At 46.2% G+C, this 26,200-nt stretch overlaps 1 protein-coding gene across 1 annotated transcript; it reads left to right on the top strand.

Moving 5' to 3' along the window:
- The first annotated feature begins 1,019 nt into the window (after positions 1-1,019).
- Positions 1,020-24,144, top strand: FYB2 (FYN binding protein 2). The gene is made up of 20 exons (XM_075037628.1): positions 1,020-1,104; positions 4,510-5,290; positions 6,291-6,485; positions 7,574-7,607; positions 10,354-10,442; positions 11,218-11,246; positions 12,515-12,546; positions 13,415-13,499; positions 13,847-14,000; positions 15,741-15,867; positions 15,970-16,010; positions 16,312-16,381; positions 18,290-18,373; positions 19,666-19,694; positions 20,473-20,533; positions 21,104-21,196; positions 22,816-22,900; positions 23,210-23,366; positions 23,515-23,548; positions 23,993-24,144. Exons 1-20 carry the CDS (start codon positions 1,096-1,098, stop codon positions 24,000-24,002), a joined length of 2,199 nt encoding a protein of 732 aa, XP_074893729.1. The 5' UTR covers positions 1,020-1,095; the 3' UTR covers positions 24,003-24,144.
- Positions 24,145-26,200: the final 2,056 nt, after the last annotated feature.

Raw genomic sequence — 26,200 nt, 5'->3', positions numbered from 1 at the left:
AGGCTGCCGATGGCTCCCTGCCCACCCAAACCCTATCGAGAGCCGCCTCTGAACACCGCCGAGCACCTGGGCTCCGTGCAGCAGCCGTCTCTGCTCGAAGGAAAACATCGAGCGCTCCCGCAGAGGAAGATGAAATAATATTTGATCAGTTATGGACGGAAAAAGAGAGTCCTGGGGCTCTCAGTTCTCTTCTTGCCAAGCTTACCAGCCTTGCTTTTCCTGGGAGACATGCTCTGTAAAAAAACATGGGCTCAATGTTTGGACAGATCCTTTCCGGCTGTTCTCCAGGGCAGAAGTATCCAGTGATGGGAAAAGTCTTGTTTGCCCTAATTTAACTGGTTTGTCCTTAGGACTCTGAGAAACAGCTCACCATGAAAAGGAGCTGCTTCACCAGGGAATATGTGTGGGCTTCAGCAAGGACGACCGTTTTTGCTGGGCTCTGCTGTCCAGAGATGAAGAAAACATTTGGTTCCTCCGGGGAAATGTCTGTTTTAATCACTCGGAGGTCTCTGGCTTCGGTTTGGAGAAGAGCCTTGTGCAGGCTGGGCTGCAGCGAGTGTCCCCCCATGGGGAGACCTGTCAAGAGGTGGGGTGAGGATTATCACTGGGCATGGTGGGACTCGGCTGGTCTGCTCAGCTTTGCTTGCCCCAGGTAGGAGCAGGGACCCGAGACTTGCCCTGTATATGGCCACCCTAAGGACACGGGTGCCGTAGGGGCACCCGCGCCGAGGGCGAGCGCCGTTCTTGCCCTCAAAAAAGCAAACCGAACCCGCTTCTTCCCTTCCTCAGCCCATCCAAAGCCTGCCGCGGCGTTGACGTTTGTGGTTCGGGAAACCCGTGGGTCAGGTCGGGGAAGCGGAGACGCGCAGGGCTGAGCCCGTGGGAGCGCAGCCCTGCCCAGGTGAGGTTCTCTCCGCCCCGGGGGCAGACCCGCGCCTTGGCCCAGGTGTGTTTTTTGGGCTCGCTCCGCCTCACCCGGTACTCTGGAGGTGGCAGGGACGGGCGACGGAGCGGGGAGAAGCCGGACCGGAGGCAGGGACAGGGAAATAACGCTGCCAGGCTGAACTGCTGGAGCCGGCACGGAGCAGCGAAGGGATGGACGTGGTAACTGCCGGGGCACCGCTCCGTCCCACCCTCACCGCGGCAATGGGCGGCTCTCTCCTCTGTCCTTGGCCCGAGTGAAATATTTGCTGCTTGATTTTTCTGCTGCTTATTCGTAGCTCGGGGCTGTTATCTCCATGAAGCGCTGGGAGCAGTTTATCCTCGGGGTTAGGTGCACGCTCTCATTGCTGCTTCTGCTCTGCACGGACACCACAAAGGGACAGCTTCTCTGCCCCAAAGCTGGGGCTGAGGGGCTCCCGGTGCCGGGTTTCTCGTCTCCTTGCTCCGAAATGAGCTGCAATTGCTGCCTCTTAAATTAACAAAAAGTAGAGTGGATTTTTTCTTTTTTTTTTTTCTTTTTCTGGGAGAAGCTGGCGGGTTAATGAGTAGATAGGATCTGCGGCGTGCTCTCGTCAGCCTGCCTGGGGTGCCTGGGCTCGGGTCCAGCTGTCCCGCTGCCGGGTAGAGGGCAATGCTGATTAAACATTTACCCACGGGAGCTCCCTTGGAAATTAAGATAAAGAACGCATGAAACCAGAAAAATTTCAGGAGGGGAACGTGCAGTGCTTCCTCTCAGTTGTCCTGCTTGTCATGTCTTGAACAGAGTTTCTTTTCCGGTGTCAATTTGTTTTAGAAAAGCAACTGCAGAAAACTAATGAGAATTCAGATCCCTTTTGGTTAGTCCTTGGTATCAGCACAAACCTCCGGTTGCTGCTCTTTCTAAAAGGGATCCTTATCATAGGCTTAAGCTGAGCTTTAGTCTGCTTCCTAGAATGATATTAATGTTAGAAGAGCATTTTATTTATAGGGAGAAAATATGGAAAGTTTAGCTGTCCCCTGACTCCGTAATGCTCATAGCTTTCCGGCCAGTGGAAGTTTGTTTCCTTTTTATTCTCTCCCTCTCTCATCTTGCGTGGGCTTTTGCCAAATCTGTTATTATTCGCAGTGAATTATTTGGCCGGATGTAGCTGTGATACACATTGAGAGCTTTTGGCAGTCCCTTAAATTTATTAGTGTCTTCTCCCCACTTGTCAGCTGGTCTGATTTAGAGGGGAGCACCTCTCCCCGCCGCACTGAACCCTCCCTGGGCTGGTGGGGCACCGGGGCTGGGATTTCCCGCGTGTCCTGCCTGCGACCCGCTCGGTACCGTGTTTAGGCTGAGCATCTCCCTGAGATAGCTTAAGGCGCGCGGGGTAAACCCGAGAGTTGCGCGGGTGGGTCTGCGGTTGGAAACAGTCCCGGCTCTGATGGAAAGAACGTCTCCGCAGAGACCGGGAGAACTCGTTGCACCTCAGAGGGTCACGCTAAGCTCAGCTCTGTGCAAAGACGTGGCAGTTGCAGGAGGTTTTTGGGGAAGGAGAGGGTTTCTGGCCGGGTGTTGGTGTACAGGAGGTGGCCGTGGGCTGCAATTTAACCCCATCCTGCCAGGAGGTTCGGTGTGCTTGGCCGGGGGCCGTACGTGTCCCTCCCGTGCCGGCTCCGCTCGTGGCGTCGGTGTGAATATCCCAGCGGGCTGCAAACCGGGGGAAATGATATTCTAACGAAGGGCACCGAGAGTGCATTAAGCGCAGATAATATTCCGGTCAATTAGGCAAATTATTTGAAGCTGCCATTTCAAGGCAAGAGGAATAACAACTTGAGAGGGAAGAAGGGAGGCTTGTATCCATCCCTCCCTAATTAAAGGTAATGCCAAGCTAGTGACTGTCACAGCCGTTTCTGTCACAGCCAGTGCCAGGGAGGGGCCTGACCGAAAACCCAGTTTCGCATGAATCCACCTCGCCTGTGGCACGTTGAGACATGCAGGTACTTTTTCTTTTCCGTTTTCTTTGTCTCCGAGGGCACTGATGAGGAACTATGCGCTACGGTAAAGCAAATCAGTACGGGGAGGTAAACGGCATTGAACTCTTCAACTGTTGCTGCGGCACGTGCAAAAACTCGGTGCAATTGCATTAGGGCACCTCGCTGCTTTATTTCCTGTCTGGCATCGCTGCAGGGATCTGGTACATGTGGGATTATTTTTTTTTCCAAAATCTGATTCATCCTCCGTATGCTTCTGAAAACTCTCATTCCCATCGGCTCGCCGCTAGATCAGGCTGTCTGGGCAGCTTACACGGCATCATGCCGCTGACCACTAATATGAAATATAATTGGAGCAATTCAAACCTCTCCCCCAAGGGTTGGTTCTTTACATCATGCACTACCCTGTGAAAGTAATAAAGTCAGTGAAAGGGGTTATTCAAGAGAAATTGTCAGTGTTTAATAAATCGTGCAATTAAATGCAATAAAACCTCAGTATGCTATTCATCTGTTCTGCCTTAACACTTAAGGCTGGGGCTTTTTTCAGAATAACGAAGTTCTGTCCTAGATAATTTTTTCCAATTTCCTCATTAGACAGGTTCTCGTGAAGCCTTACAGTTCTCTGCACTGAACTAAGTAGTGCCAGAGTAGTGCACCTAATGTAATCATGGCATATAAAAAGTTATAGAGCAGTTCAAGGACTTAAGTAGCTCGTAAATTTTTTCTTCATATTTTCTCCCTAGTTCAGTTCAGGGCTGAATTTAAGCCACAACATTGCAGGCGAAAATTGTGGTCCCCTTTTCTCCAGCATGGGATGGTGAGACACTTGGGGACAAAGGCCTGAAACAAAATGTTCTTTAGGTGCCCTTTTAAACTACGCTGTCACTGATGAGCTCTCTTTTTGTTCAAAATCATATGTAACCCGGGCTCTGGTAACTGTGCGGCGGAGGAATTGAGTACCTTAGCCAGTATTCATCACCCGGACTGGGAGATGCTCTTGCTGTCATTGCGTGCTGTGTGTTTGGTTTGTACGTTTGTAAGCTTTTGTCCCAGGGGTCATTTTAAGCCACCAAGGAGGGTGTTTGGTGCTTCTCTTCCCACGGTTGAGAGGACGGACTGGGGATCTCCGGAGCAGCACCAGCCTCTCCCCCGGCTGGTGCTTGTGTACTGAAAATAGGTGCAGCTTTCCTACCCAGCAGGTGCATAAGCGGTATCACAACACCCCTGCCAGGAAGCTCTGACGTTCATTTTAGTGTTTGCCAGGTTGTCCCGAGGGAGGTTCTCCAACACTGGGTGATGTTGGGGAGCAGGAGCCATCTCCGCTGGTCCTGCTGGCTCTGCTTGGTTGTGTTTCCATGCTCTGCTTCTGTGTTTTCCCCTGTCTCAGCTCTGTTGCCTTTATCAGCAGTGATTTGTGAGCCTTCAGAGGATCCTCTGAACGTGCTAATTCTCCTCTCCTGCTTTAAAATTTTCATCAAGTTCTGCATATCCTTGGTGACCAGGGTGGAGTCTGTGGCCTCTTTCTCTCTGAAACAATCACGATCATGTAAATTGCCTGTTGCCACCTCTGAAAGCAGATATTTTGTGCTCTCCTCTTTTTCCCCCACCCAGGAAGGTGTGACTGATTTCAGAGCCCTCCGAGCAAAATTTCAAAATGACTCCAACTTGGCCAACAAGCTGGTGCAGCCGTGCAAGAAGCCTCCCCCTGAAATCCCTCCCAAGCTGGGCTCTGGAGGGAATGCCGTGTCCAAGCCTCTGCCCCTGAGTAAGAAAGAGGTGGTAATACTAAAATCCAAGGATGAACCTGCCCATCCTGCCACCCAACGCTCCACGCACCCCCAATGCAACCCCATCGCGTGGCCTCGAGCCCAGCTGCGTTACTTGGAGCCGACGGAGCACAACGAAGAGCACAAAGGCACCGTCTTGGAGAAAGGGCTGAGTTCTCCCAAGAACGGTCCAGAGAAGCCTCTGCCATCCTATTGCGCTGACCGGCAAGGATCAGCCCAAACATCTCCAGAGGGCCCTCCGCTCCCAAATTCTTTCCACCACGCCCTACGGATGTGGGAAAACGCTTTATCCCGCGGCGAGAAAGCAAGTGCAATGCTCCCAACCCAACGGGCAGCAAACTTATACGTGCAGCCCTGCCCGGAGCAGAGGGTGATGCGTGCTCCTGCTGCACTGGGCGGCAGCAGGATGCGACCGCCGGGAAGCGAGCCCGCGCTGGACTTGCCTGCCCAGAAGAAGGACGGTCTGCGCGGCAGCGGGTCGGCTCTTCCCCAGGCTCCCGGAGGACACAGGAGCTCTGATGAAGCTGCTGCTGAGAGCGCGGCGGCAACTGTTTTCTGCCAGCCGGGTTATCGTGCACCGGGAGAGCAACCTCAGCGCCAGAAAGGTATAGTAAGCTATACTCTTAACAATAAGCATATATATATATATGCATATGAGCATAAATGTGTATACGTGCTCTGAAAGTGCAGGGTACAGCAGTTGGAGAGAAAAGCTGTTATGAGTTGGGACCCTTAAACAAGAGGCCAAAGTGGCCCATTGGAGTGGTCCCTTCCTTCCCTGCAGGTCCTGGAGATAAAATAACGGGTTTCAAACTGCTGCTGAACTTGGGTAAAAGGAGGGGTCCCCATCTCCACCAAATTTTTAAAAATTCACTTCAAGAAATTGCCCAAATTTTGAAAGTAGGATGGAGGGTGAAGTCAGGGGAATATCTTTAGTTTTGGTCTGCTTTGGCCTTTCTCAGTTACAACGTAAATGTGACTACGCCCTGCTATTTGGTTTTTGCACTGACATATAAAGGCTTGGCTTTTCTGCAAAGACAGTTTAGTTCAAATTAAAATGGCTTAAACTTGAAACCCCGCTCTGCACCCTTCCAGCTTTGCAAAAGGTCATATTTGACCTCAGAGAGCACACACTCCTTGCAATATTTCTTACAGAAACCGGTGCTAGGAAACTCGAATGCCGTGAAGTTCCCCTTGCTAACGTCACGCCGAGTGACAGGGCAGTGAAAAGATTAAGTCTTTGTTTACCCTGGAAAGCTACCTTGCTCAGACTGTGTATTGAAAACAGCTATGCCACTAAATCCTGGCAGATTAAAATGTTATCGGTACAGAAAATTAGGCTAGTATTTTATAATCTAGAGGAAGGGAGCTGTCGAGAGCTGAGGCCCCAACATGGTTAACTTTGTAAAAATCTGTAAAAATGGACATTTCCATTTATTTTTCCATTCTGGTAACATGTTAAGAGCCCTGCTGTGTAATGGGGATGCTGAAATGGGGAGGAAGCAGAGATGGTTAGAAATGTCCGTGTAACAACTAATGATTCTAGATGGATTTTTGCATAAATGAGGGCTAATTGCTGCCTGTCCTTGTGCTTCTCTGGAGCAGAATCGGAGCCTCCCTTCTGCCAGCCTGGAGCAGGAAAATGCTCTCACAGCCCCAGGAGCAAGTGGCCAAGAATTAAACCTCTCCCTTCAGTGGAATCCCTGGGTCCTGCCCCTGGAAAGCCTGCAAGACCCCCGAAGTTTGATCTCAGTGCTTTCCAAAGTGCCATGCCTTTGGTCCACAGAGGAAATGAAACAAGTAAGAGACTTCTAGTCTCTCTCCCCAAAGCTGTTCTGCAGAAAATGAGTAATAATTTGCAGTTTACTGACATCTATAACGCCACGATTCCAAGCGCACAGAAGTAAGACGTTGTTACTTGTTTCTAACATCTTCCTCAAACATTGAAAGAGCCCAGCAGTTTCAGTGAGCCTGATTTTTGCTCCTAATCTGGAAAAGGGATCTGGTTTTCCAGGTTGGATGTCATACCCCATGCAGAAAGCCGCTTTCCTCCCAACTGCAGCATGTTGTGAGCGGTTTACAGCTGGCTGTAAAGCAGCAGCAGCTGCGTATGAGGCGAGCTGATCTTTATCACTCCTCTTCAATGGGAAGTTCCTTCACTCTGGAGCGCACAACTGTGGGAAGGCACAATAAAATCAGTAGAAACTGGTCTGCTAATCACCCCCCCCCTTCTGCTTTAAATACAACAGAGGACAATGTCGTTAAATGTTCCGACATCAAGAAATGCAAAAGTTCAGTTTCCCATAGTAAAACCCTATTGATGTTGCATAACAGAATATTCTGGACCACTTATTAAGCTGCTAAATAGTGTGTCTTTATAGTTACAGGCTTAATTATAGCCAGATCTTCAGGCACAACTTTTGCTCAATTCAAATGGAGCTGCTTTTCTAGGAAGGGCTCAGCTAAACTCTCTTTGGCTTTACGGTGCCAGTGCTTATTGATCTGCCCTGGCCTTGATAAGAATAAGACGGAAAGAGAGAGGTTTTCACTGAAAGTCTTTTCTAACCTACTTGCCTTTTCTAAATATATTAATTTGATGGAGGAAATTAGTTACATTTATATGTCGTCGTCTCCATGCCCTCTCAATATTGCTCAATTATTGATCTCTAGAAAGCCTGAGGTTGTTGCCTGGAAACATAAAATAATGACATATTAACATAGCCACATCCCCAGTTTCTGCTGGCAATCTTATTCACGCCTTTCTTTGTGTTTGGCGTGCTGCCTCGAGGAAAGGCTGTCCCCATCGCACCTCCCGGTCGCTGCTGCCGGTGTTCTGTAGGAGAGCAGTCTTGCCTTCAAACGCTAATCCTCTGTGTGTTTGTGTGCAGCTGCTGACGAAGAGGATTACTTGACCCCCGAAAGGTGAGCGTGCGGCTCGGCAACGTGTGGCTCGTAGGTGACGGGAGCATCCCCATCCCGCGATGCTGAAGCATCCCCGTGCGGTCTGGAGGGAACGGCCCGCTCCCAAAGGCAGCAATTTGCTCCAGGGATTGTGCAAACCTACATGGGAAGCTCGAAGCTGGCTGGGATGACCTTCTGCTAAAGTAGAAAGCTTCATCCCTATTTTCTCCTCTGGGCTTTTCAAGCTACCCGTGTGTCATGAGGTCTGGTTTAGCCGGTCGGAGGGAAAACACTGCCAGGGCTTTGGTGGCAAAGATCACTCAGCACCCGTGTGTTTCTCCATTCCTGTTTTCCATGTACTCAACTCGGTGTCTTTAGAAAAGAGATGCTTTTGCAAACTGTTGCTGAAACAAAGCCCTGGCGTAACCAGCTGGCGTTGGGGGTTTTTTGCCAGCAGCAGAGGAGCTTGCCCTCCTGTGGGTTTGTGCAGCCGGTACAGCTGGGGTAGAGGAGCCACTGCCTTCCCTCCCCATCCCCAGGACTTCAGCTGTCTCCAGATGCTGAAGTGAGTTTTTTATTGAGTGGTGGTCCAAAGTCACTGGAGAACATGAGCTGATGGGTTCAGCTTCAAATGTCTGAGACAGCTCAAAAATCTTACAGACACAATTGCTTTTGTATACAAGGGGAGCCTGACATTTTCTGGTATGTCTCTGACTTGTCAAGAGTGGTTGCATAGTGGTCCTGGTTCTGCACCACAAGAACAGCAAAAGTGGAGAAGAATATTCATATACACGTTTTGCCTTAGCTGCATGAATATACAGCTGGGAAAATGAAAAACAGAATGGCTGAACCAAAGCAAAAAGAGATGAATTCTTAAAATGCTTTCTGCCCCCAAACAATGAACTCTTGCAGCTATCGACACAGCAAGTTGTGCTTTTCACATCATGAGATGTTCCTGCCAGTGTTGGCTGGTGTTTTGTTTAACTTTTAACCTGTACTTGTAAGAAGAGAACTGGTCAAAAAATAACCAGCTCCAAATCTGTCATGCACCACAAGGAAGCTGTCCTAGTAATATATTGCAGCAAGATGAGCTGTCTTGCTCTAATACTTTACAATAGGTCACTTGTTAAATATTAACTGTGCGATAACTGGGGAAATGAATTAAATGAACTCCAGCATAAAAGCAAAATCATGGGTTTTGGGGGCAGAAATTCCCCTTCTCGAAGCCTCACCTGTAATGAAGTCTGGTCGCTTAGAGACCCTGACGTAGTTGCTGGGGCTGACTAAACTTGAGCTCTGATTCCTTGTTTGGGGATAAACACTCTGCCTTCACGGATGCTAGTTCGGGATCCGTCAGCCCAGCTGTGTTTCAGGTCCGCTGTAGCACTGTGGTATATACAAAGAGCTGCCTGGTGTCCAGCCAAGCTCCCAGGATGCTATTTTAGCCAGGGGTTGGGCTGGGGAAGTGCAAGCTCAGGGGTTCTCCTGGTCCTCTCTTCCTCAAGCAATGGCACTGGGGACAAAATGTCTACCTGCAGTATTAATGTAATATGTATATGTGTGTCCCCTTCAGTGGGACCTACGTGTCCAAAACATGCTGCGGGACCAGCGAGCTGGCAGGCACTGCCCCCAGTGCTGGGGGGCTGCAGGGGAGAGCAGGGGGCTAGGGCAGCCTTTGGCATTAGCACAAGCTTCTGCTCGACTTCACGTGTCGTCTCTTACTCTGATTTCACTACTGTTAAAATGCACCTTGAGTTCCTTGTTCCTCTTGTTCTGGTTTGCAACAACTTCTTAGTCTTTACTCTGTTGAAGCTGAGGTGTGACAGCAGGGTGATTCACGGGAAACCAAACCCTCCCTGAGGTTTATAATAGACTTACTGTTAAAAGATGGAAGTTCTCACTATAACTCTTCCTGGTGCTCTTTCACCACCCTACCCTGTCCCCCGCATGTGTTACAAGCTGCACCTTGTGCATTTGCCACTTCCCAGTACACTCCTGAGCTGCCAAAACCTCTGGCTGCCGTGGGCGGAGGGGAAGCCTTGGGGCTTTGCCTGGCTAATCCGGGAAGGCTTGGATTTCTCTCTGCGCCTATTTCCAAATGACACTAGTTTGAATTTCCGGAGGAGGAAAGGAAAAAAAAGAGAATGAGGAGATGGGGACTGGGCTGGGAAGCCCAGTATTTGAGGCGGTGTGGTGCGGGGGCTGTGACGCCTTGCCTTCTCCCACGGCTGGCATATGCCACTCGCCGCGTCGGCATGGAGCGTGTGCCTTGATAAACTCGGGAGCAGGACCTTTAAATATACACTCTGATAACTCTGTTTCCCCTTTCCTCTTTCCTTAAGTGACAAACAGCATGCCAGACAGTGCAACTGGGTTGTTATTAATTTTAAAGGAGCTGTAGTAGGTTTGAAAATTGCTGCACGCTGATATCCTTGGATTTTTTGTTCTGTTTCTACTTGGGGGATCGCTGCAGGCAGAAGACTGTAATCCCAGTATGAAGCCCCCTGATGTGCTTTGAGCCCTAAAAATGCAGCCTGTCCTCCCAAAGGGAAAGCAGTGAGAGTGTGGAGTCGGGGAGAGGCTCGGCCGAGCCCTGCATCTGGCACGGGTCTCCTCTCCTCCGAGGAATTCCTGATTTCACTTTACTTTCTTGTAAGCTCAGTATCAAAGCGCTTGAGTTATTTGTCCTTAAGAAGAATATTTTTTTTCAGACTTCTAAAAGGACCAGAAAAAAAACCCTTTTCTCTCTTTTCTTTCACCTTCTCAGTGCTGAACTTGAAGAGCAGCATAATTACGAAGAAACCCCGATGTACCTGAATCAGTCTGGGGACACTGCAACCTTGTCTGTCATTGAAGGTACTTTGCAAGGCAAGACTGCTAGGTGAATTACATGCTATCTGGGATAGAGCCTTTAAAAAAGGAAATAATAGTTTCTTCAAGTTGAGAAAAGCAGCCGCACATTAGTCTGGGTAACCAAAGATGACTGTCTGTATGTTCCCTCTGTGCACTGGCAGTGTGTGAGGACTTTGGGGCACAGACAAAAAAGAAGTTAGCATTTTGGTGGTGAAATGGTGCTTACAGTAACGCTGCAGTGGGGAAAAAGTCATGAGACGTTATCTATGTAGAAGAGAAAGAAAAGAAGATAGTGAGGCAAACCTCAGCATCTTCATGGGAAAAGAAGCGTGCAGGGTACAGAGCTTTTCCATCTCCATCACTACTTCTTCCCAGTATAATTTTCTCTATCAATCAGAGTTGTCACTGCTCTGCTTTTACATTTTTCAAAGTTGTCTCCTTTTGGGGAGGTTAGTTTCTGCCTTGTGCATTGGTTTTCTCTCCCATTGGAACAGGAGGCAAGCAACTTCCTCGGGGGGACCTGCCACAGCCCTCTTGGGTTTGCCCCTACGGCTACGAAAACTGCGGCCAGACAAGCTTGATGCTGCAGTTCTCTGAATGTAAGCCCACGCTGAATAGCAAATTGAAAGACCCTGGCCAGCAGGACATGGTGAATGTACCATGGTGAATGTGTGCCGGGATGCTGAGCATTTGGGCTGAATTTGTGTTTTGCAACTTAAAGTGCAGTGACTTTAACGTGGACTAAAAAGTAATATGTATTCACAAATATCTTTTCTAGTACCTAAGGCAAAGCCTCAAGAACACAAGGTAAGTCTCGTCACAGCCAGTTTTGATCTTTCAGGCTTGACTGTAGCATGCATACCATGCTTTCCTATCTTAGAAACTTTTAATATCTGTATTTCTTATCTGCCAAGTATTTCTTTATCTATGTTGTCTGTGAAGACTCTGAAAAAATAAATAAGAAATTGCAGAGAGGACATGAAGACTAATGAGGTTTCCAATCACACTAGGGGAGAGAGTCAGTCCCCTTGACCTCTGCTGCAAACACGTAAGGAAGCGGTAACACCATCTGGATGTTGGTGGTAGACCAAGTAAGTGTCAAGCACCGATATCAAGATCACGAATTCTTGGAGGAAAAATCCACTGAATTGTTCTGGAAGCTCCTGCCAAAGGCGAGCGGGTGCTGGTAATCCCTCTGTAAAGGCATAAAAGCAAAACTGAGCCAGGTTGCTTGTCGCGGCAGCACGCTTCAAGTTTTGGCTCATAAGCAAGGGCAACTGTTGTGGGCACTACCGTACGGATTTTCATCCCCTGCTGCAGGGATATCTCTACTGCAGACTACAACTTGACTCTTTCCATTTTACCCTGCCTGCAAAGGGGGTGGCAGTTGACCTTGGCAGTGGAGATATCCTGCAGCGAAGGCAGGATAGTGCGTTGCACAGGGCAGGAATTGCTACAGCTCTCCCTAGAGAAGACCTGCTTGGCTGCATGGCCGAGCTCACAGTGGGTGGCTGGGCTGAGAGAACACGTCACCTCGTGCCAGGAGATGGTCATGTACTGGATATCAGTTCTGGCTCTCCTAAAAGAGGGGAAACTGCTCCTTGGAAAATGTCAAACTCTACTTTCAAGTCCTGACTTGCAAAGCAATCAAATTGTCCAGGAAATAGCACAGGTTTCCAAATGCACTTATCTGTGCATGATTTGCAGAGAGGTTCTCTGGCTTGGCTGTAGTCCTATTTTATGGTAGGTTAGGAAGTCTTTTTTTTAATTAAAACAACCTTCCTCCTCTTCTGTAAGGTCTCCAACCTGTAATTGCTTTCATTCTGACCAGTAGCTTCATTGGCCTGATCCTTTGCACTGTTCTATTATCCCTACATAGTTTGTCAATATGTGTATCCCCTGTCCTGCAAAGTAGAGGAAATATCCTTGTCTGATGATTATTCCAAACGTAAAATGCTTCTGGGCTTTCTAAAGAAATATTTCTTTAAATACTAGATGACAGTTGAGGCCTTGTATAAAAGCTTGACTGTTGAAAAAAGCACAGTGGCTGAAGGCTTTCCTCTTCTTTATTCTAGAAACAGAAGACTTTTCTCATTGCCAAATCCAGGTAATTTCCTTTCCTTTCTCTCAAGCTTCTTCTAACCCCACAGCTAACTCAGGTTAGGGTTAGAATATTGTAACACTCAGTAAATAGAAAGAAATTTCCTATATTTGAGGACAGGAGCAGGACAATGTAGATGATGATGCTCTTCGGTGTCAGCTCTCATGGTTTCTAAGATTGTTTTCATTCTAAAGCATATCTGGAGGGGAGATTTTCTTCTCTGCTCTGGCACACAAGAAAATACATTCTTTTCCTACTGAGACCTGAACTCTTTCAGTATAAGAAGGGAGAGGTAAGAGGCTCTCAAAGAGGGACACCCAGTTCCAGGTCCAAAGCTGTGTGGTAAGGCAAGGTCCACACTGAATTTCACCCTATGAATGTCACGTTTCAACCTCCTTGCAGTGTTTAATTACTGTCCCTGGCTGAAGACTTTTTTCAATGGGGATTGAAGATTCATGTGATAAAAGGGGGTCACTTCAGTGGGAAATGTTGTGATGCTGGGAAAAATGTAGCACGCGCTGCCTCCTGTTGCTGTATCTTCTTCCCTAAATTGCAATATAGTATGGTGAGAGGCAAGTCTTGTGAGACAGGTACCACCACTGGCAAAGGGATCTAGCTTGTCCATTCCTGCTACTAGAAAACAATCATCTTAGTCTGTCTCTTCTCCAAGAGTGATTGCTATTACCCCAAGTAACCAGTGGCCTTTAGATTTGGATTTGCCCTTACTTTTAGTACTGGCGGTCTTTTGGGCATCTACCTCATTCAAAAGGAAAATGAGCTGCTTATGTGGGCACAGTCATAAAGCAATCTGTCTCTCTGTGACTTTGCTGAAGTCTCTCTGTTCTCGGATCTCTCTCATTTCTGAAATTTTTAGTCCTGGAAGAGCTATAATAGAGGATGAAAAAGAGGAAAACCCAAGTCTTGAAGGAGGGAAACAGGAAGAAAAGAAAAATTTCAAGGTATCGTATCCTTGAGACTACTTTTAATAGTTATTGTAGGGTGTCTCTTCTCCTTCTGTCCTCCCTCTCAGGAGGAAACAGTTGAGATTTGAGTCCTTAATCACCTGGGGTTTGCTGCCTTCTCTTTTGCCTGCCCATTGCTCAGCTGCTACTGTCTAAAAGACAGGTAGTGCTGCCAAGCAGCACCTACATCTACCAGAAATCCCTGATGGAAAAGGGCGTGAAACTGGTTTAAGTCCACAGAAAGATAACATATTCTTATAGATGTATATAAGTAAGTTAAATTAACTTATATTAGAAAGCTGTTTCTAAAGACCGTATTGGCCAAACAAAATGTCTGATCTCAGCCAGGTGGAAATGAATACCTGTCTCCCACTAGTCAAACCGAGGAAGATGGTAGAGGTGGGATGAAGGTTCCGCAAGCGAAGCACGATGTGACCAGTACCCAGACTGCAAAGCATCCTACCCCACAAGGGCTGGCAAAAGACGGCGCGGAGCTCTGTGAGTATCTCATTGTGCTGTTGAGTGTTTCCTCAATCCTCAGGCCCATCTGTTGCCCAAATGTCTCTTCCATATGGGAAATAATGTTAAATTTGGATGCAACTCTTGAACCAATTTAGTTAAACCAGGGCAAAAGGTTGCATGCGCATTTGTATTCTGGTCTGAATAATTTATTTTGGCTTTGCAAATAGCTTCCTAAGTTGGTTAACCATCTGCGTAACTCAAACCGAGGTGTTTGTTTTTCTAGCAGATTGCACTTATCCGAGAGAGCTGAAATCCATCTCCTCTGCTTCTCATAATTTATTGAGTCTCAGAAAAGGGTTTGGCTAAGGCTTGTGGTAGAAACGCACGTGAGCAGGATGAGAGCCTGAAGTCTCCCCATGTCCCTTATTAAGATGGATGATGGCTCCTTGCTCCATCTTCTCAGTAGTTCCACTGAGCCTTTTTTTGACTTTGGGCTCCTTCTGTCACGATGCTCTGAGATAGCATCCAGAGCTGACGATATGCACCTTAGCTGCACAATTAAACCCAGTCATGTCTCCTCTGTAAACACTGTTTTGCAACTTCAGGTATAAGTGTGCCTGGGCTCTATTCTGCAAAGGCTGACTCCTGCCTCTGCAAGCTGTTAGTATGATGTGGCAGCATTTCAAAGACGAAAGAGAGAAAAGTAGCTCTGTTGGGCTCTGTGGACAGACCAGGAGTGTGAAGGAGAAAGTGTAAATTGACTGCGGCTGTGGTTGTTGTTATTGGTGTGGTCCTCGTTTTTTTTTATAATTTTCAATCACTTCATAATAATTTTCTGGTTTGGTCGCCATCTGTTTTTGTAAGAAATCTTGCTGATTTGCTTGACCTTTGAACAGCTGGAGGTAATTTCTGTGGGGATTTTTTTTTTTAAAGTACTCATGGTGAGCCTCCTGCTATTGCTTCATCAGAGAGGCTGATTTGGAGAATTGTTTGGTTCCCACCCCACCTCCTTTTCTTCTTCATGGGAGTTTGAATGTTTTGCAGAAATCTGGGCCATTAACTAGACCATATTGTGGTGGTGCATGTTTCTGGTGAGACCTACTGCATGTACCCATGTTCATTTAGAAACGCTATCTGCTTTTATTTGTGTGGCTGTCTTTCTACATTACTCCAACTCTCTTAAATCGGTTTTAAGGATTTAATATTGCCACTTAACAGAGTCCTCCAGTAAGACTCTTTTTCTAACCCCATGAGGTGCAACTCTCATGCTTGGTTCCAGCCCTTGGTGAAATACATCTCTGGGATACTCGCCCTCCTCATCTCCTTTCCTAGATGTTGGTTTACAGGTGTATTCACAATGGACTGGCCCGTTGTTTGGATCTCAGCATCTCCATCAACCTTGCTAAGCCGTCCCTTCAATCAATCCTCTGAACATCCATGAATAGTCTCTTGGGATATCTTCTGGTGAGCAGCATTTGGATCAGAGCTGCCACAACTGAGAATCTTGTTGGATGTTTTAATATTTTTAAACCTAAAATATTTTAAAACTTTAAAATATTTTAAAGTTAAATGTTTTAAAACTTAAAATCTTTTAAAATTCTTTGCTTTTCTTTCTCAAAGTGGCTCAGAGCAGATTTTCCTGAGCTCCTGGAATGGGAAGTATGTCTGTAGGCTCTTATTTGTCGTGGCATCAACTGTTACCCTCAGTAGTTGCCCTTGCTCTGAGAGAAGTTCCTCAGAAAAGCTTCTAAAACAAAGGTCCTTTCTCATTTCCAGCGCAGCATGTGTATGTTGGCACTCCAAATCCAGGGGCAGAAAGAACAGCCTTGAACCAAAACACTTGGCAGTCTCTGCAGGCACCAGAGGAGATATATGATGACGTTGAGGAAATGCAAGACAGACTGTGAGTATGGACCGGGGCTCTTCGCAATGGCTGTGTCTGTGAAATGTCTTTTAAAAACTACGCTGCAGCACATCGCCATGTAACGCTTCTGTCTTCTGGCAGCCACGCGTCAGATGCCTCAAGTCCGTCTGCTTCAGCCAGCAGTAAGTGCAGCACGTGGGGAAGCTCGAATGGGAGCTGCTTTTAATTTGGGCTGGTCCCTGGGAGATGATGTGAATAGCTTCATTTAACTTTCAACATCTATAGTGTCTCCTTCTGGCCTGGTTGCTCTAAATTCCCATTAAAACCGGTGGGGAGCAATACATGTGTCTAACATGGAATTCATTTGAGCGACCTCAAAACCTGTAAGAGTAAAATGTAACGGCCTGGGTGCAATTTGTCCAGCAAACCTCACCTCATCGCTACTGAATGTGGTTTGTGATAATGGTATGCCTTGGTTTTAAGTTTCAGGAAACAGCTATGAAGAAACATATGAAGATGTTGAGATTGGGGGTGATAATCCAGCAAAAACGGAGTAAGTTGCAATTTCTTAGCCTGTATTTTGAAATACTGCCTTGATCTCCCATGCCAGGTACTGGCTGGAAGCCTTTTTTTTCCTAATGCAACTGCAGAAAAATTGTTGTATGGGTAGGTTTCTTCCCCCTCGTCCTCCCTCTTTCCACTTTGGCTGATACTTAGGGAGGAAAAATAGTTACTAAAATTAAATCCCTGAGCAGTGAGGCCTTTCTATTAGAGCTTGTAGCACTCTCCATCCATTGGAAGTACTCCCTTTACAGACCTCTTCTTGCATAAAACACACTGGACAGTCTTGCTAGCCTTCTCTTGATCGAAAGTGGTGTTCAGCTGTAGCTGAGAAACGGCACCTTTTTTTTGTGTGCCAGAAGAGGTAATGCTCAAAGGACAAAGGGGAACATTGTCCCCATAAAAAGGGACAAAATACTCATATTTCAGATCACAGAGGGTTGGAAAGCTGAAAGGAGCCCAGGCTGACATGCTGTAACTAACTTGCAACCTGGTTTGTTTTTTTTTTATATATAGCTTCTCAAGATATTTGCTTCCACAGGGTGTGTTATAAAAGCAATGAGTTTTGCAGCCTCAGGTTTATAGGTTGCCTGAGCTTCCCAAATGGATTAAGAGGTGAAACGTGAAGTTAGTCGTGTTTTTACTTATTAGCTTTGTGTGGTTCCCTACCCTCGTGCAGTAAAAGATTTCCTGCATCCCTTTGTAAGAAACAGAGACAGCCTTTGGGAACGGCATATGGGCTGGGGATGCTGCACACGATTGCTTCGAGTGCATCTGGTCGTTCTCTTCTAAGGAGCAGTGTGGGAGGAATAATAAGGTGTTACTGTACATCTGATTTTCCCGTACGGATGTGAGACTCATGCTGGCTTGCATCTGGATTCAAGTCTAGCTTATGCGTGCATGTAGAGCCTGGGTGGGTCAAGGAGGGGAAAAAGGCATGGGAAACCTGAAAACCTGGAGGTGACTGGGCAGTTATTAAAAGGCAAAGTGCCATTTCTCTGCAAATTGTCCATGGGAGTCGTGCGGTGGAGGTGCATGAGCTTGTCCAGCCAGCGGGTAGCGTCCCCGTGCCTCTCTCTGCCCCTCTCTGCACATGGGTGCTGAACAGCAGCAGAAATTAAACTCAATTGCTAATTCACAGAAGAGCAGTGCATCTTGCTGGGTTTGCAAGGGAATTTCATGACAAAGCTAGAGGTGGGACCAAATTCACGGGGTTCAGAGGTCAGTGTCTTAATCCCCAAACCAGTCTTTATGTAATCTTTCTATTGATCCCACATGCAGAATTAGGTGTGCTGGTACACATAAAGTGTTTTTAATAGTACTTGTGCATGGGTAATGTCCCCCATGTGAGGATCTTGGTTGTTTGCAGATACTTTATTGGAAAATCGCTGTGTAGCTTTGCAACCCCCTGTACGCTTCAGAGAGGAGTGTGTGTCGTGGAAAATCCTTCTCAAAAGCATACACGACAGAAATGTGTGATGAAGGGTGGCACAGACAGATGCTCCTGATGTCCTCCTTTAATGTCCACTGCGTGCTTCTGGGCAATTTTTGTCCCTTTCATGAGAGGAACTTTTTCTCCAAATAAACCTGGCTCATTCTGTAGTTACTGGGTCAGAGAATGACAACTTCAATTAACACCAAAAAGTTTATAGCTAAGCAAAGGTTTGAGCTTGGACTTCATAATTAAGCACCTTTTGCTGTGCTGGTGCCTGTCCCATTGAATCCATCATCCATCTGCATGATGCTGTTAAGGCTTAAAGCTTGCTGCTAGCCTGAGGTCTAAGGTCTGCTGACTTTCCTTTACCTGCTTCAGGATCTCTGGGGCTACGAGTATTGCAACTCTCACATAGTTCAGCGCGTAGTTCCTCTTTAATTTAAAATCTGTTTCTCTTCTGGACAGAACAGAAAAACAAAAGAGATTTGGAAACTTGTTTAAGATAGAAAAGTTGAAGCTGAAGAATACCAGGTTCAAGGAAAACTTAAGGTAAGAAAATGTTGGTTATCCAGCCCCTTCCCTCTCCAAACCTGAGCATTCATATTTGCAATAATTTGAGAGCAGGACGTCTAGGAGTAAGGAATACAGCTTTATTGGGAAAGATAGGCCAAAAGTGCTTCTACCAACCCTTTAGGACCTGCTGTGGCAGATGTGGCCGATGGTCCATCTATGCAGCTTCTCTGAAGTCTCTGGCATGAGGAATCTACAGAAGCTTGTCCTACAGTCCAAGTTTTCATAGGCTTTCTGCTGCCTTTGGTACCTTTCTGATACCTCAGCATGACGCAGGTACTCAAGGGAACGTAGAAATGTGAAACCTGCTGCCTAGCTCTGTGGGCCAGGATTAGCCAAAGGCTTGCCCATGTGGCTCTTAAGGCTTGAGGTTTTTTATTGCAAGTACCATTTATAGTCAAGCTGGCAACAGCATCTGCTGAAAAAGTTTACTACTGAGTTTGTGGTCTAACAAGTCAGGATAGAGGATATTGTATAAGTTGCTATAGCGCCCTGTTGGGTACCCTTTCAATACCCTGGTTAAGGTTCCATGGAAACTGCCTTTTCCTCAAGTGCACACGAGCTGCCTGCAGAACCCGTCCTCCACCACTGCCAGCGTGTGCCTCACCCTGGGCACAGTGCCTGAAGTCCAGGAAAATGCTACTTATTTCTTTGGAAACTCCAGATTAACCCTTTCCTCTGTTATACGAGGAAGGTTCGGTTTACTTAAAAACCTTTTCACGCTAGGTGCTCTGCCATGTCAGGGGCTCCTTCCTGCATTACTGCTAAATATCTTTATAGGGAAGGAGCCACCAGGTTTCGTGCCATTCTTTTGTTGCAAAGAACCCCTAAAGTTCCTGCAAACATCTTAGATACCTACCATTATTGTCACATTTAAATTCCTGGGCAACCCATGATATTGGCAGACCACAAGGAGGGAATTACTACTGACTACAGTTACCAACTGTCCATCGCCCCTCTAGCTATTGGGAAAGGGTGTAGGGGTGGGCAGGAGGAGGGTGCTTTTGCCGATTTGGACTGTTCTTTGGATGCAATGTAGGCCTTTCATAACGTGCTTGATGAACACATGGTTCTTGTTGCTGCCAGAGGATGGAGATGTTTATTTAGCAAGGGACGTAACTCTGGCAAACACGGTTGGTGTCACAGAGCCCGTGCACCTAGACCTGCCTCTATCGCTTCAGCAGCCAGCGCTGCTGGTTTGTTGGTGCTCGTGGCTTTTTGGGCGATGCTGATGTGCAGACTTGTTTCTAAAAGCCTCTTTCTATCCGCAGATTGTTTTCCATTTCGGTACCAAATTTAGGTAAGCAACATACACGTATCTGACTCTTGGGGATTTGTGTGTATGTATGAAGAGGCAAATGTATTCCACAATGGAAAATCAACTTTACACATCATGCCATTCTGAAAATCATGTAATGTGGCAGCATTAACTTTGAAGAATTGATAGAGATTTGTGCTTCACTTGAGGGTGGGGTTTTTGCTTATTTTGGGGTGTTTTTTCTTTGAAGAGGAGCATTCCTCCTGCAGATCTGAATACATTTAGGAAGGCAACGTGTGAAGCGGTCCACACTGAGCCACTGCTTCCAGGCTGGCAGTGGTGTTTAACAGTGAACTGTGCTCCAGCAGCTCTCTGTAAAACTATTTATCGCTGCCTGCTGGAGGGACAAGTTCATGCCTTGCATAAATGGGGATGGACTCAAAACCTGTCCCCACTAATCAAGCCTTGAGAAGGTGCTGGAGTGAATGTACCCATGTCCTCGGGGTGGAAACCCTGCCTGGGCTGGCTACAGCATGAAGTTGGGGCTTTGCTGCTGCTCCTGCTCCAGCTCTGGAGCTGGGTGGCCAAACCCGTCCAGAGAACTGCCCATAAACACAACTAACAAACCCAAGCACCCTGCCTCGTGCCGGAGTTTTGCCTGGTTTTTGGAGCCCTGAGAATCTTCCTTTTGCGTTGCCTTGGCACCTTTGGGTTGAGCGACGAGCAGCAGCCCCAATTTGCCTCTGTGCTACGTTGTTTTGAGTACCAGGCTCAGAACGACATCTCCTAATAATTTTCTCTGTTGCGTTTTGGTTGACAGCATCTGTTTCCCAGGAGGACATGGTGTACGATGATGTGGAGGTGGGGCAGAGAGAGATGAGGTGAGGAAGGTGCCCTCTCCCGGGGCTGGCCCCGGGCCAAGGAGATGTTCCTCTTGGTGTAAACCTCTTCCCTGGGGAGCCTGCTGTACCGCAAGGCACTGAGGGTCATGAGCTGGTCGGGACTCAGTCCTCTGGAGACAGTCCAGGTGCCCTCTCCATGTGTGTTTAATTTGGCAAGTAGCATCCCACAAAATGTTTCTTCCATGTTACCTAGTTAGTGCCAGAGATGTGAAAAGGAGAGAACCGCTCCCTGAAATGTGAAAATTCAGATAGTTTTCCTAAGGAAGGAAAACTCAGGCTTCCAGACCCGATAATCAGCCCCGTCCTGGCAAGCTCCTTGTCAGAAAAACTACTTTTAATAGGAACAGCATGTCTTGATGTCTTGCCGCCAGATGATTGTGGCAGCAGCGCGTGCTGGTATAAATCGCAGCAAGTGTTTGCATTTCAGTGGTGGTTGTGGGGGGAGACAGAGAGAAAAATTACGACTTTGTAGGTACACGGGTTTGGGGAGGGGACACGGTCTGCTGGAGAAAACTTGAATTTCTGTGTGGCTCTTTCCCCTCCTCTCAGAGAGAAGGACGACAAGTACAAAACCTGGATGCCAAAATTTCTGATGGCAAAAGAGGATAAGGACAAAAGAAAGAGCAGCAATGATGTGGAAAGGTCTTGATTTTCATTCTGTGTTTTCCCATGTTGTCCAACTTCATATGTGCGCCTCTTGAGTCATTTGCAGGAGCGGGACACCCCTGATTGTGCAAACATTTTGTGTTTGGCTGCTGCTCAAGGGTCCTTTCCCTTTGAACCCAGGTTTCAGGAAACTTTGCAGAAAATATCTTAAGGGCAAAACAAACTCTTGGATCTGAGCTGTATGCAGTTGGGGGATACCCTGAGGGTCACATCCTGAAGTTGCATCATGTGGTCCTACTTAGTCAACACAAAAAAGTGCTACTTGCTATATTTTTGGCTGCTTTTCTGCCCTGGTCAGCCCCATTCCTTCTTTAATTGTGTTTTGATTAAATATTTGATTTCCGTGGATCAGCTATTGCTATTGTGGCAAAAGCACTGTGTTTAGAAGCCCTGTACACAGCGTAATAATTGCCTGTGCGTTCCCCTTGCCCTTATTTTAAAGTATTGATTTCTTGGGTCTTCTTTTTCCAGTTAGGTTTATTGCATTGCCTCTGGCTGCACCGTTTGTGCATAAAAGCAAAAATAAAACTTTTTGTTACTGGTGCTGCAAAAATTCACATGGAAGTAGGAGTTTCCATTTCCCTTTTAGATCAGCAAAGTGTGCATTGCAGTGAGCTTTTTCATGACCCAATACCTGGGACTTCAAACAAATGCAAATCAGAGATCTATTTTCTAGGTTCTCACCACAGAGCTCCTGCATGGGGTTGCTCAAACACCGCTTGTTGTTTTGTGCAAAGTCACGTGTATAATTTTACAGACTATCAGGAAGTCGATGCGATTTCAGCTGTTCCTTAGAGATCGCAGGTCCTTCAGGATGAGACTGCCAAGGAGGAATCTCTTCACAGCATAGAAGTCCCACATTTCAGCTCTTTTCCCCCTCCCCTTAATTTTAAGTGCATGGAAGTTAGCCAAGGGTGAATAACTTATTGCAAGGGGGTATTTTTTTGTTTCTTTGGTTGTTTTTTTTTTCCTGTCTTAGTTTTAAAATGAATGCCATAGCTGGAATTTCATGTGCAAACCAGAAAGAGCAGCATCTCCGTACTCAGGGAGTGCCCCAGCACAAACAGCCATTGCTCTTCATAAGCTGGTTATGAGCTTGTTTTTCACTTTACAGTGCAGTATAAATGTTTGCTTGGGTGACTTTCTCCTCCATGTGCTAAAAAAGCAACAAAAATCTGCAGAGCTGTGTCAAGCCCCGCTTCCATAAATGACTCAGGATGAGAGTTATCTGGGGACCCTTTATGTGTGAATATAAATAAAACCAGAAGGAGACAAACCGCTGAGGGAAAAGTGAATTGTTGACTTCTATAAAAACATGGCTGATTTGAAACATTTGATGCTAGAGAGTTTGTTTGTTCCCACGCTGCTTACAGAGAAAACAGTTGGTCCAAATGGAGATACAAAATGGCTCACCAACAGATTCGAGTTGTATATTCATCCTTTTATGAAAAATAGCGATGTGAACGGCGTGCTTTGCTCTTCCATGAGTTCATTGCAGGCAAGGCTGGAGTTAGGCTCTGGGTTGAATTTCCCAGCGTGCCAGGGGTTATTTAAATGGAGCTTGGAAGTGTGTGTGCCTCCCTTTCTCAATGCAGAAATATCTTCAAAGTCAAGAAAAGTAATCCGGAAAAAAGCAAGAAGATGGAAAAAGAGGAGAAGTTTTTCAGAGAAACATTTATGGTACGTGTCTTTTTAGAGAGCTAGTTTTGTCGGAGGAGGAAAGCAGCTATGTGTGACGCTTAAAAGATGAGTGGTGGAAAGTTGTTGGTCCTTAGCTATGCTGGGAGAGATGTCCCACTGACCTGCTGCCTTTTCCCCTAATCTGGGATCTTCGTCAGGGATGTTGCTGGGTTTTTTTTTTCCCCTCCTCAGCCCCAAACAAAGCCTCACAACCCATCCTGAAATCTCTTCTCTCTATCCCTCCCCACTGCCCTTAAAGACATTGCACACGAGTGTAGAATAACTTGTGGGTTTCTTTCTTTTCTGCAGTACGATAAGGAGATCAATGTCATCAACACAGCCACTGCCGAGTGCTCGGTCCCCAGTAAGCGGAGAGTTGACCTCCCGGTCACAGCTGGAGAACAGCTGGACGTTATCGATGTCACAGAGGGCAACGCAGTGATTTGCCGCAATTTGGAGGGCAGATGTAAGTTTGCAGAAAGTCTCTGGCACGGGTGGTCACTTTGCAATCCAGTTTTTGGGAGCAAGCAACAGTATGTTCTTTGTGCTTAGCTGCTGTGCCTGTATTTGCTCAGGAGTTTATTAATTTGCTTCTTTTTCCCCCCTTCTCTCAGTTGGGTATGTTCTAGTGGAGCATTTGAACTTCAGGTAAATTGAGATTTTATTTATTATGATGCATATTTTCTCCTCCTTCCTGCGTATAGATATTTGAGATCTGGAGAAATGTACTTAAAACTTCTGAAGGCAGAGGAAGGTTAATATAAACAGCCAGTATTAAATATTAAATAAGTATTTCCAGTTTTAGTCTGCTATTCTGCTGTTATACAGGTTTTCAGTCCAACTGCAGTTAAAAAAAGCCCTGACCAGTCATGACTTGTATAAATTGGAGATTCTTGACTTGCCTTCAGATATGCCATATTAATTCACATCTGCTGCAAACATGGGCCACTCAGTGTGCATCGCCTTGCCAAAACACACCCTTGAATTCCCTGCTGCAATATCATTTCCTTGCATGCTCATGCATAATTGATACAAATGAACCTCCTATTGCCCAGGTGCCCATTGCCGTGAAACTTTCTTTTTTTGAGACAGACAGTACTAACTGCCCCGAGAGCTGCTCTCCCCCCGGAGCATCCCTGAAGGTCTCTTGTGTGCTTCCCGCATCCGTGAGAGCCCACATTGGTCAACCGTGGAGTGATGATGCAAATGTAAATAAAGTTTTATTTTTTACACTTACACTGTTTAATGGGCAAGAGACGTTTCCTTTTTTTGTCTGCTATTTAGAGCATGTCTTCACCGATTATCTCAACATTGGTTATTTTCAGTATTTCTCACTTTTTGGAGTACCTTGTTGGTCAGCTCTGAAATAGCCATGACATTTCTGTGTTTGCATGAAAAAAATTGTGCAGTTTAGTTGCTCCATCTCGTTACTGTCTGGTTTAGGTGCAAGACTCCCCAAAAGACTTGCTCTTTAAAAAGCAAACCATATAAACTTGAACTGGTTTGGGGCTTGACAAAAGTATTGAGACAAGAAGCATGTACCGCCACTCTTGCTGGGTTAAATATATAAAATAGTGGAAAACTTGACTCATTTCTTTCCAAAAAACATTAAAAAAAGAGTAAATAAAGCATTCAGTCAAAGTTTACTTTATTTTTGTAAGCTAACTTAGGCATCCCAGATATGTAAAGGCTGACTTCTGGCTCCCACCGACTCACAGCAGCAGGCAGTTACCCAACAGTTGCCCCTGTGTTCGGGCTATTCTCCGCTGTGGGCCTGGAGGATGATTGCTTATTTTAAGAAAAATGCTCCTAAATGTAGGAAGAGAAATATAAATTGCTAATGGCTTCTCCTCAGTGTATCCAGTGGATACCTTTTCAAAAGCAGAAAAATGTGGATAGGGTTTTTACATCGCTTTGAAAGAAAAAAACTTAAATATGACTATAGTGTACACCTTCTGCCCCTCCCTGCCACTTTTTAAGAGCCTGTATCAGTTTGCTCATAAATATCCTAAAAATCTAGATGGTTTAATTAGAAATTATTAAATGTTCCAAGCTTATGAAAACAGAGCAAAATAAAACCGCTGTTTGCCACACGGCCATTTCAAGGCTGGCATAGAAGACATCAGAAAAACAGAGCAAATATTTAACATTTACTTTTAAGTCCATACAGGCATTCTTATTTATTTTACCATGTGGTTACTATTAAGTGCGTTGGCCTGCATCCATTCTTGCAATAAAAAATAAATAAAACAAACCCCTGTAAGCATGCGCAGCTTTGCAGGCTTGCCAGCCCAAATATTTAGACTTCTCTAGTGGAGATGGGGAGTTCGGGGAGCTGAAGCGCGTGTTTGGCTTCAGAGCAGGCTGGGACCTGCGCTATGTCCTTCACCTACAGCCTTTGCAGGGAATTACCCCGATGGAAGTTGTGGAGACGGTTTACCTGGGGGGGGGCTTTTTTCCATGGCAATGCTTAGGATTGATCCTGTGAAGAAAACACCCCCTTCCTCCACTCTTTTCTCATCCTTCTGTCCATCCAGCGCTAGCTCACTGTTCCTGAAGTCTATTAATCACACACTTTGTAAGCACTATAGGCAAATCTTGTTTTAGCCACATGTGCTAGTTCTTTTTTGTCTCCTAAGGAAGTTATTTAGTTTTTTTTTTAAATTAAGTTTAAAAAAAAAAGTCATCTCCCCATAGATGCTGTGATGTATGTGATCGGGCCCCAATCCCGGTGCAATTATGCACAAGCCTTGTGGGGTTGCGACCCAACTGGATGCGAAACACAAACTTCTGCACTGGTGTTGGCAGCTGACTTAATGCGAGGACACCTTGCAATGCACTTAAAACTGTTTTTCTTCATGGACAGATTCCAATGCATGTACAGAAGGGAAGTGCTTGATTGATGTGGGATGACTCAAGACAATACAAAAATGCTTTACATATAGCAACTTAGATTTCCTCAGTTAAACCACAGGTTGGCTATATTTAGGTCAAGATACTGGTCAGGAAATTAAATTCTTCCTTTTTTCTTGTATTGCCTTGCTGGTACATCCTAAACATATCAAAACTTGAAGTAATTCTCATGTGAATTTTAAATCCTGTTCCTCCATGTTCCTTCTCAAAATGGAGAGCATCAGGATAACTGTTCTGATTTGCTGAATCCGAGCAAGAACCAAAATTTCTTAGAAGCCAATTCTGTATCACATAAATTGTGTAAAAAGGAGAGTGTGGATAGGGACGAAGCTGGAGCACTCACTGCAGCTTTGTGCTTTAACTGGATTCACATCCCTCTGCATCACA

The sequence above is a fragment of the Buteo buteo genome, chromosome 10, assembly GCF_964188355.1.
Source record: "Buteo buteo chromosome 10, bButBut1.hap1.1, whole genome shotgun sequence".
Taxonomy (NCBI): Eukaryota; Metazoa; Chordata; class Aves; order Accipitriformes; family Accipitridae; genus Buteo; species Buteo buteo.
This window is presented reverse-complemented; position numbering and strand designations above follow the sequence as displayed.